Source organism: Eschscholzia californica, unplaced genomic scaffold (genome assembly GCF_041429995.1).
Source record: "Eschscholzia californica isolate CP2 unplaced genomic scaffold, dmEscCali1.0.p SCAF_5, whole genome shotgun sequence".
Taxonomy (NCBI): domain Eukaryota; kingdom Viridiplantae; phylum Streptophyta; class Magnoliopsida; order Ranunculales; family Papaveraceae; genus Eschscholzia; species Eschscholzia californica.
Window position 1 is genome coordinate 7,101,536 of NW_028238472.1, and position 11,960 is coordinate 7,113,495.

The 11,960-nt window shown below is 32.8% G+C and overlaps 1 protein-coding gene and 1 pseudogene across 1 annotated transcript; both read right to left on the reverse strand.

Moving 5' to 3' along the window:
• Positions 1-1,613: 1,613 nt before the first annotated feature.
• Positions 1,614-8,673, reverse strand: LOC147536676 (uncharacterized). Its single transcript, XM_086639777.1, has 5 exons — positions 8,386-8,673; positions 3,886-4,365; positions 3,115-3,594; positions 2,410-2,889; positions 1,614-2,221 (listed from the first exon to the last, which is right to left on the reverse strand). Exons 1-5 carry the CDS (start codon positions 8,576-8,578, stop codon positions 1,827-1,829), a joined length of 2,028 nt encoding a protein of 675 aa, XP_086495903.1. The 5' UTR covers positions 8,579-8,673; the 3' UTR covers positions 1,614-1,826.
• Positions 8,674-10,219: 1,546 nt separating this feature from the next.
• Positions 10,220-11,561, reverse strand: LOC147536677 (uncharacterized; annotated as a pseudogene).
• Between the last annotated feature and the right edge of the window lie 399 nt (positions 11,562-11,960).

Below are 11,960 nucleotides of genomic sequence, written 5' to 3' on the forward strand. Positions count from 1 at the left end.
GCTGCACCAGCAACCACTAATGTTAGTTCTAAAAGTCGCGGAAGCTATCGAACCTATCCTAGAAATTGATCCGATTATGAAAATTAATCGAAAAGCTAAGCCAAAACTAAATATGCAAGCAGAATTTAACGAGGTTCGGCTTTAAAGCTTACGTCCTCGGGCGAACAAGAAATCTTTATTGAAGGATATATGAAGACGACTCACACAACTCGCAAGTTCGTCCCAAGATGGTACCGTATAGAAATTAACCTTCTATACTAAATCTTCGACGACCGAGAAATTTAACACCGCTCAAAACTATGAACAAAATTTCTCTCTCACTTGCTCTCTCTCTCTCTAAAGAAGAGTTGTTGTGTTTGTTGTTGTTGATTGTGGGCTTGTTGATAGGCTCTCAACTCTCCTATTTATATGTTTTATAAGCCGGTGGGATTGGAATCAAATTGAGCCAAAAATTGGAAACATCCCAAAATTGAGTTTCCAACTATTCTTGAGTTTCCAACTATTCTCAAAACCGCCAATTGAGTTTCCAATTTTTGGAAACATCCTTCAATTGGAAACCGCCATAAGAAAACAGCCATGCCTCCAAAACCGCCTCTTCAATTTTTAGAAACGGCCTCTTACAACTATTGAACCCATGTTATCTCGCAATATAGCTCATAACCTCCGGAATTACTATCATATGCTCCATCTCAATAGTTTTTTCCATTTGTTTGCAAAGGGTTTAATTATAGATACAAGCTAGGTTGTCAAATTTTGCAAACGGAATATTGGAACGGGAATTGATAGAGTTACTTAGAATTTGTTACTTAGAGGATGACATGTTTCCTTATTTAGAAACAAAAGTATCTCTACCGTAGTTAAACTTTGAAAAAGCTTTGTCTTTTAGTGAATTCCACGTCACTATGCCATTCTTTAAGTAATCCTCTATGTAACTCTAGCATCTTCCGGTTGGATCAAAAAACCTATTTTAATTTTTTTTTAATTAAAAGATAAGTTATATTTTGTTTGGTTCAAAACTCAAACATTTGTGTTTTGTTGGATTAAAACACATATATTGTTTGCAACTCTTTTACAATTGAGCAGTTTTAAATCTTTTACAATCAGTTGCAAATCTATTACAAATAGTTACAAACTTCTTACAAGTATTTGCAAATTATTAAAGTACTTTTGGAACTGAAAACTAGAAAAGATATGAGTGATCCTTTATAACTACCGCAAAAAATTTATAAGGAGTTCTGACCAAATATACCTATATAACAAGCTATTGTAGGATAAATGTTTCTCATACCTCTTCAAGAAGTAGTGAAATTTTGGTTGCTATTGTACGTACCTTCATTAGTGAAATTTTGACTTCACCTCAGACACCCATCAAATACACACATTATTTCATTTTAACCCAGTCAACCATAGTCAATCTTCGCCATAAAATAAAATAAAAGAATTAAATAGTTAATGTCCAGGAAAACCTTGTATACTTTTAAATTTGACCAACTTCTTTTTTTTTTTTGAGAAAAAATTTGACCAACTTAGACCTTATAATGTTAAAAGATTTCCCAATTGCCTTGTAAAGAAATTAATATCAACAGCTGAGAGGGCAGATACAACCTCGAAACTTATAACAAAACAATTATTTAATAAGAAAAAGGGTTACTCAACAAAAAAAAAAAGAAAAAGAAAAATGGCACCAAAGCAGCAATTAATCAAATAACAAACAAATGGGCGAGACTCGCCGTTAAGACATCATTTTCCTCCCATCTCTTATTCAAACTAAGCATACTTCATTGCTTGGGCCAAGCTCCCATAGATAGATTTGGACACAAATTTAATTAGAAATGAACACCTCCGATCAATAATACTCCAAATAAAACGAGGCAAAAAAGAAGTCCAGCCAAAACACTATAACCTAGTTTAGGCTTAATCACGTAGCCTAATACGCGGATTTGTTTCTTCAGAACGTAATTTGCTACGGCTTTAGCCATGCTAGCTAGTGGCTCTGTGGTGATTAGAGAAGCCATGATATCAGCATATTCTTCTTTTGCTTCGTAAATAAGTCTTGATTCGATAACACATGAATTAGGACCTTTTGGCAAGACATGGACTATGTTTTTGTAAGATGTACAACCCATGTCCAAGTATCCTCCTTCGGATATAATCACTTCTTTTAGTCTCTTTTCGTCATTGCTCTTCACAAGTTTCTCTTTGTAGCTACGAGGAATTGCCCCTACAAAATATTACAAAATAAAAATTAAGTTCCTTACCTTTCTATATATATGGTTGATTTTATCAAAAATGTGCTCATTTAGATAGTGACAGCAACAAAAGAGTGATTATGAAGTGCCACTAAGAAACAGCATAGGGGAAAAGGCTTGCTTGATAATTCTTTGGTTCATAGTTTTCGATCGGTCATACCTGGATGAAAAACAATTTCGACGATAGTACCAACACCACCATCCCCTTTCAAGACTTCCATCTTTTCATAAACACCAGGAAGCAATTCATCTCTTAGAAGCCTAGGAATATCAGAGGAGCCGTATATTGCCCAAACATCATGGGCCGAAGCATTAACCTCTAACTCATGTGTTAACTCTTTCCTCTTTACCACTACTTTCTTTTTCTTGGCAAGGTACTTTGCGACGGCTTCAGCCATGCTAGCAAGTTGTAAAGTCGAAATTAGAGAAGACATGGCTTCAGCACATTCGTCTTTCACTTCATAAATAAGGACCGACTTTATAATACATGAATTGGGACCTGTAGGTAAGATATGAATTATATCCGTAAAAGAAGTACATCCCATGTCCAAGTATCCCCCTTCGCATATAATCACAACTTTAAGTCGATTTTTGTCGTCATTTGTAATAAACTTCTCCTTGTAGCTACGAGGAACAATCCCTATAAGGATGAAAATATAAATTATCCGTCATTAATCTAATCACTCTTAAAAAGTTATATAAGGAATTAGTTTCACAAAAAAGTATTTAGTCTGTTTAAATATTTTGACCTATTTTGAATATTGTTTCGACTCGAATAGCTAAAACCCCTGAGACTAAAATGTACCGGAACACAAGATTTGAAGTAGCATTGGGAAAAAATCGTAGTGAAAAAGCATTTCAATACCTGGATGGAAAACAATTTCGATAATAGTACCAACACCACCATCCCCTTTCAATACTTCCAACTTCTCAAAAACACCAGGAAGCAATTCATCCCTTAGAATTCTTGGAATATCATGAGAACCGTATATTGCCCAGACAGCATCTGCGGACGCAGCAACGGCCAACTCATGTTTTAGTTCCCTCCTCGTTATCCCTAATTTCTTTTTCTTGTAAAGATAATTAGCAACGGATTCAGCCATGCTTGAGAGTTGTAACGTAGAGACTAGAGATAACATTGCTTCTGCATATTCGTTTTTCACTTCGTAAATAAGCACCGATTTGATAATACATGAATTAGGGCTTGTTGGTATGATATGAATTATGTCTGTATAAGAAGTACATCCCATGTCCAAGTATCCTCCTTCACATATGATCACCACTTTCAATCGTTTTTCGTTATCGTTCGTTATAAACTTCTCCTTATAGCTACGCGGAATAACCCCTGAAAATGAAAACTATTAATGATATTTCTCTCATATCTAATCCCTTGTTAAACAACTATTGTAGTCAGTAAAACTGAAGTAAGAAATTAAACAGTACTCAGGAATGCACAAAGGATTTCCACGAAATCCTTCACTTGATGAGTCACTTTCACTACGGGACAAAATTTTTCAGAGTTTGACCATGATTTGGGCTGATCTTTTACCTAAGTGACTCAAGCAAGTCAAAACCTTTTGTACACTTAGCATTTCCCTTAATTTTAAGAACCATCACTGTTTCAAATAAATCATACCTGGATGGAAAACAATTTCAATAATAGTACCAACCCCACCATCACCTTCTAAAACTTCCATCTTTTCAAAAACATTGGGAAGCAATTCATCCCTTAGAATCCTTGGAATATCGGGTGAACCGTATATTGCCCAAACAGCATCTGCGGAGGCAGCAACCTCTAACTCATGTGTTAATTCTCTCCTCGTAATCCCTGTCTTCTTTTTATTGTAAAGATACTCCGCCACGGCTTCAGCCATGCTAGAGAGTTGTAAGGTCGACACTAGAGAAGACATTGCCTCAGCGCATTCTTCTTTTACTTCGTAAATAAGAACTGATTTTATAATACATGAATTAGGACCGGTCGGTAAGATGTGAATTATATCTGTGTAAGAAGTACATCCCATGTCCAAGTATCCTCCTTCGCATATGATCACAACTTTGAGTCGTTTTTCGTCATTGTTTGTGATAAATTTCTCCTTGTAGCTACGCGGAATTATTCCTGAAATCAGTAAAACATATTTATAATAATTGGTATAATTATAATCCTTTCTTAATTATGAATTACTTTGCCCATGTGTTTCTACTACAAAATGACATAGTCATTAACTGTGGCCATAAACCGTCCCAAATTTATTTTTCACTGGCTCACACCTAATAGAGTGTTTACTGATGATTGAAATTGAGTTGTGATAAAATTATTGTGATTTCTAAGAATTTAGTAATTTAAAATTTTTAAGTCAACATCATAAAAAATCTTAAATAAGTTTTTGTGGATTTAAAAATTATCCTGACACAGAAATGTGGTTGAAATAGGAAGAAAAATAATCAATTTATATAAATTATAAGAGGCCCTATTTTTTTGTTGAAATTTGTGGGGCTACTTTTTTTTTTTATGAGAGAATTTGTGGGGCTACTTGGTGTTGACTAAATTGGCCTCAATGATGACGTGGTATATCTATTTCCTACCCTCACATACAGCTATTATCACCATTGGGGTGATTCCCCATCAGTATTTTCATGTCATCTCTAGGATCTTGAATAGGGCAAGAGGGTTCATTTTTTTTTTTTGATGAAAGCAAGTGGGTTCATTTAGTATTAGATAGTATTAGATTTAATATCACTGCATTTATATGTTATTCAAGTAACCAACTAACCTGTTTTATGTCAACAGTTGGTAGCCCAAGTGGTTCCAAGGTGTTGACATAAACTCCAGAAATTCTTTGGAGGTCCCAAGTTCGAATCCAAGAGAAGGTGGAATCTTTGGTTATTTGAATTGGGGTTATTAGGGTGTAAATAATGTTGTTGGGTTTTAGACCATGTCTTGTTGGGCTATAGGCCCGATTCTGTTAGTGTTTGAATGGGCGGTTATCGAGCTTATCACATCTATGATGTATCAAGTGCCAAATGTAATGACATACGTAGATCGTAGTCGACTTCCAAAAAAAAAAAAAAAAAAAAAAAAAAAAAAAAAAAACTAACCTATTTTATTAGTGGCATTGCTAAAAACACCGGACCAAACTGGTGTTAACAGGACCCGCTTATAATAGTTTGGTCGGGTGCTTAAAGAACCACCCGTTCTATCATAATAGACAGTATCTAATTACTGATTATATTATTGGTATAGAATATAGATGGTGACTTTTAAGCTTAATATACGAGTTTCTTTAGGATAAGTTAATAATAGTAATAATAAACATATTTCATCTATCGATCGACGTGTCATTATCTATTGTATCCACATAATTCTATTTTAAAAATATATAGGTAGAAAAAAGTAGATACTTTCCCTCAGTTACAAAAATATTGACAACAATCAAAATTAATGGATAGTAAGAGTAAAAAAAAAAAATCTCATAAAAAAAAAAAGGATAAGAGTCAATAAGGGAGATGAATGAGTCATAAAAAGAATAAGGGACAAGTCCTAAATGTTAGGTTCGGACCAACCAAAAAATATGACATAAATAAACTTTTGCGTCACAAAAATTATCTATGGTGTACATAAAAAATCTGCACAATAACATATATTTCCTTGTACATCACATAATGTACAATGTAAATATTACTCATATGCATGATACAAATCCAAATGTCATTTCTTTTATCTAGTACATCCAGATTTGATTTTAGCTATTCGAATCTGACAATTCAAACCAAAATCTCACACTTCAAACCGAAGTCTGACATTTTTTAAAAGATTTATATGTTTTTGTTTTGTAATCTTTTCTACAAAATAGTTAGTTTTCAGACCAAAAGCTAATTTTTAGTTTTTTTTTTTTGTTGAAGGAGCTAATTTATAGTTGTCCAATTTGAGTCATTATCTACGGTCATAAACGGTCCCAAATTTATATTTCACTGACGCACAACTAAAAGAATGTTTAGTGATGACTCAAATTGAGTTGTAATAAAATTATTCTGATTTCTAAGTTCAGTAATTTACAGTCTTTAAGTCAACGTCATAAAAGGATCTTAAATAAGATTTTGTGGAATTAAAAATTATCCTAATGTAGAAATGTGGGTGAAACAGGAAGAAACAATATCTAAATTACTTTTATCTTCAGAGACGCTACTCTTCCTTTTTTTTATTGAAACTAGTGGCGCACTTGATGTAAGTTATGGATACTTATTGGTGAGGGTTAGAGCTATGAATCTCTTTGACCCTGAATTTGGAGTATCCTACTTTCACGCGATTCACAAGTTCAACAGATTTGCTCTTCAGAGACAAATTTGGGATCTGTCTCTGTGACGACGTTTTTTTTTGTTGTTGAAACGCCTCTGTCACGACGTGGTATATCTGTTTTCCACTCTCGGAGACAGCCACATCATAATTGGGGTGATTGTCCATCAGTATTTTCGAGTCATCTCTGTGATGTTGACTAGGCCAAGTGGGTTCATTTAGTTATTTATCCTCTAGATTTACTTGGCCACTTAATAATAGATTAAATCTAATGCGTTTACATGTGATAATATTAAATAATGATGGTATCTAAGAGCATCTCCAATGCAAGACTCAATCTTAAAATCTTAAGTGCCACCTAGGACTTTAGAGTTTTTTTTTGAGAAAAAACCTCTCCAATGCAAAACTCAATTGAGATCTTCAGATGATGTGGAAGCATTAAGTTTTAAGATGTCTCAACTAGAAACTCTATTTTTGAGATCTCTTTTTAGAGTCTTAAGTGTCCTAGTCATCAAAACTAATTTTTGGACCAATAGAAAGCCTTTCTTTCTCAACTACTTTTTCCTATTAAATGTGTGTGTGACACATGTATCTATTAGAGTTTTTTAGAGTGTTGCATTGGAGAAGGACTTGAATTAGAGACACTCAAGTTAGCCACATAAGAAAGAAAATCTCAATTGAGACTCAACACATAAGCCAAATAGAGTTTTTTTTAAGTTTTGCATTGGAGATGCTCTAATTACTGATTCTATTTATTAGTATAGTTGTATAGATATGGTTTTTAAGTTTAGTGTATACGAGTGCCTTTAAGATGAGTTAATAATAATTATAAACATATTTCACCCATTAGTTAACGTGTCATTGTCTATTGTATCCACGTAATTCTATTGTTTAAAATTATATTACGACGTACGTAGATCGTAGTTGTCTTCCAAAAAAAACAAAAAAAAAATTATATAGAAGATTAGAATTAGAAAAATAGGGGTAGTACCCTCGAAGAAGTTACAATAGTATTGACAACAATCCTAATTAACGGTACTACATGAAACTCAACCACGTGAAATGTGTAAGTGTCTAGTTTTTTTTTTTTTTGGTTGTAGACTTTGATTTGCAAAGGTTAAAAAAGACAGAATTAGTAAGGGAGATGTCTAGGTAATAAAAAGAATAAGTGGCTGGTCCAAAAGTCAGGTGCGGACTAACCTGAAAATATGACATCAACGACTTTTGCTCTAGAAAAAGTTATTTGTTGTGTATATTTTCAAAGTCCTTCTCTTCATCGCATATTTTACTTAGTTAAATCTGTGCACTGTACATTTTCAAATGCCATTCCCTCCATTTGGGACTTTGCGCAGTCATAAATTGTGCAGAATTTTTTAAAAAATTATATATGTTCTTCTCATGTAATTTATTTTCTTATTAAATAGTTGTTTTCTAGACAAAAAGCTAATTTTTAGTTGTCAAAGTAGGTGGTACTTTTTGTGGGGTGTAGAGTATCAACATAAACTTAAAATTTATAAATGCATTCCTACTAAATGCCAAAGATGCTAGAGTGCCCAAATTTTTGGGCATTTTAGTGCCCCGCTGATGTGGAATCACTAAAAGACAAGGTTTTTTCAAAGTTTGATTACAGTGGGGACCGCTTTTATTTCTAAATGAGGAAATATGTCACCCTCTAAGTACCAATTTCTAAGTCACTCTATCATTTCCCTATCATTTTTCTCTAAGTAAGACATGAAAAGATGGTTTTAGACTTTCGAAAGACAAATATGTTATTAGGGTATTGATAGGGTTTCACAAAATAAAGTATCTCATAGTTTGTAAAGGTATTTGATTGATTGGCCATACCTGGGTGAAAAACAATTTCAATGATTGTGCCAACACCACCATCACCTTGCAAGACTTCCATCTTTTCAAAAACACCAGGAAGCAATTCTTCACTTAGAATTCTAGGAATATCAGGTGAACCATATATTGCCCATACATCATCAGCTGAGGCAGCAACCTCCAATGAGTGTGTCAATTCCCTTTTAATCACCATGGTTTCTCCCTAGAACTCACTCTCACAATCACTTGATATGTTTTCTCAATTTTGATTGATCTCAGTGTGTGTGTGTTTATCCTCTGCATTTGCACACTTAAATAGCTCAAAATTTTGAATAAAATATTGATTATAATTGAAAATCAGCTAAGGCGAAAATAATATAATATTGCGTCCAAACTTATAATGCACACAAAAAAAATCACCACAATTTTTTTTACTTTTTTTTTTTTTTTTTTGAAACACACAATTTTTTTCACTTGGTTACTTGTAAAGTAATTTAGTTTGTCGGATCTAACTATCAACTTGCATGGATATTGCCAAATGCTAATAACCTTTTAATTTAATATTTTTGAAGTGGTCCATGTATTTACCTAGGAAAGACTGAATGAATCTTAAAATTGTTTTAATATTCCTTTATTTAATTTATTTTATTTTATTTTTGGAAGGGATCACAAACTTACTACTGGATTCCTCCAAATTTAGTAAAACGAGGAAAGTGCAAATACCTAGTTAGATCTCGCCTTTTTGTAAAACGGCTAAATGCCAAGATAGCATGGAAAAAATAAAAGAAAATACAATGATCCAGCTAGTTTTACTTGACCCAATTTTTTTTTGTTCAGGTACTTGACCCTATTGATACCTTCAAAACTCTTTTTTTATTTTTTTTTATTTATTTTTTTTTTATGATAAATACCTTCAAAACTCTTACTACTCCATTATAGAAAACTGAGGAGATATCATTAAAAAAAAAAAATGTGACCCCCGTGGGCGCAATAGGACAAGAGGACATATCGAAATATCTACTCTATCACCACGAACGAGGGCAAGATGATTTTTCTAATTAACACATTTTTCGAAAGTTTTTTATAAAGGGTCCATCGGGTTTAAATCCAAAATAAAGTTCAAAAAAAGTTTAAGGTCCAATCTTCCCAGAAAATAAGTTTTTAGTCCTTTTCGTTTTGGAAGAAACATTGTTGATAAATAACGTGTTATGTATGACACATATAAAAAAAAATGAAAATAAAGTATGGAAAACATGAAATAAAGTATGAAACTTTAACAATAAATAACAGGTAATTTATGAAACAAAACAAGAATTTTTAAACAGAAAAATACTGTAACTTTGAAGTCTAGACATACTTTAACTAATTTGGACTAAATATCCATTATAATTATTATTTTGGCTTAAATTCCTATATTAATATTAGGGGGGACTAAATGTGTGTTTAGGGGTAGATTTTTGGACTAGGAACCAAAAAATTCTTTTATAAACCTTATTTAGGTGTCGTTTGACAACGAAAAGTAAAAGTACTTTAACTTGTAGTAGAAGTCCTTTTACTTTTAAAAAGTCAAAATTAGTTTGGTAAAACACTTAGTTATAAATCAAAAAGTTAGTTTGGCAACAACAGTAATATTTTTGACTTGTTTTCTCACAACGTATTTTATTCTTCTAATTATTATTTATTCTACGTAGAATGAATTTAGATAATAATGACACATAATTTTCATTCCGCATACATATAAAAGTCAATTTCTTATAAACAATGAAAACGAAACTTAATGGTACATAATAAAGTAGAGATACATGTTTTTCTATGAACAATGAAATATCTAAAACCATGTAAAAATAAAATATGTCTATAAAAGTAATCGATAATGTGCAGCCATACTGTGACGTATCATATATCTTGTAACACACATTTCTCTCCGTCCTTGATTTACTCCGAGAGACCTCGAATTTTGAGCCCCGGTTTTCCCACTTTCTCTAGAAACAATAAAGTCCTCACTTTCATAAATCCTGAACATATCTTCGTTCAACGCATGTTTCCTAATAAAGTTATGTAGTGCACACTATTACGTTGTTTCTCTGCTTCCGAAGACTAAAACATGGCATCATCTTTAAAATTGGGAAGCGAGCTTTCAATACTCCAAAGCATCTTTCAACAACATTGCGCAATGATGAATGTGCTTAGTTGAACTGCTCTCTAGGAGAATGTGGCGCTCTATTACTTCCTCTGTAATTGTTGAGATGATACCTCTCTCCCTTGTAAGGCGCTAAAAAATCGTTTACGTTAGAATATCCCGAGTCCACTAAGTAGTATTTTCCTGTTAATAAAAAAAAATAAAAAACTAAAAATTATATCATAAACAGTAGTTTGTGATAAATTAAATTACCTTCCGGATGATGGGGAAATTTCATTTGTTCATCAGTAATCGTCTCCGTGAACACTCTTGAATCATTTGCCGTGCCTTCCCACCCAGCAACAACAAACGTAAAATGCATAACGAAATCGCATGCACACATGACAGTTTGAGTAGGTAAAGTTTTTCTACCACGATAAGGTATTTGTGCTTTACCGGCTGGTACAAAAGCACTCACGTGTGTCCCATCGATTGCACCAACACAATTCTGAAAATTAATCAAGTTACATAATTATAATAAATACTCCTAAAGTTACACATAACTTCATATAATAATAATATTACCTGAAACCAATACCAGTTTTGTCTCCTTTGCTCCTAATGTAAGGGTGCACAGTTTGAAAGTCAGGAGGCATGACAACATGCTTGGAAAATTTACAAATAGCTTTAAGCACATTTTTAAAGTGTCGAGATATTGTTTCTTGTGAGTGTTGAAACCTATCTGCAATATTACGGTTGCATTCATTATGTCCAATCGTGTATAAAAATATACACAATTGTTCTTCAAAACTGACCTAGCGAGTATCTCTTAAGAGTCCACGTCTTTAAGTGCATCACACAAGTCATACAATACATATGCCTTCAAACGAAACATATCTGGACACTGATCGACATGTCCATTTAGTACATTATAAACATATTGTCTTCCAGTGAGTGAATCATTCATATATGGTTGTCTCATGAAGTACCTAGAATTATATTGTGCAAGAAAATGTATTGTTAATAAATCATTAACATGTTCTTCTCTATCAGTACTTGTTTCATTATCTGAACTCATTTCAAAAACTTCAAACATGTGAACATATAAAAATACAATGTTATGAAACAACAAAAATTACTTTCCAAAAGAAAATTTAAACCAACCATTGTAATTGAAACTTATAACAAAAATATTGTTAAATAAAATCGTCTAAGTACCAAATCAAACATAAATGTCATAATACGTAAAGAAATATACATATAATAATAATGCATCTAAAATGTGTCTGTTTTGAAAAAAATTGATCCAACCCATCCTCTGGTGGTCAGGCATGCGGGTAAAAGCCTCTCGCCATTCCTTCTCTTTTGGTAGTTTTAAAGCATTAATATAGGTATCATTGTGGATCATATTTCCAATGACATCTAATATTTCAATACACTCAGTTATCGTGAATTTGTTTCTTTCTTCTATTCTACT

Excerpts from the sequence above, each read along its gene's own strand:
- LOC147536676 (XM_086639777.1), bottom strand. The coding sequence starts at position 8,578 with ATGGTGATTAAAAGGGAATTGACACACTCATTGGAGGTTGCTGCCTCA. Across the intron at positions 3,595-3,885 it reads TGAAATTGTTTTCCATCCAG|GGGTTATTCCGCGTAGCTAT; the intron begins GTATGATTTATT and ends TTTCATTTTCAG. Across the intron at positions 2,890-3,114 it reads CGAAATTGTTTTCCATCCAG|GGATTGTTCCTCGTAGCTAC; the intron begins GTATTGAAATGC and ends TCATCCTTATAG.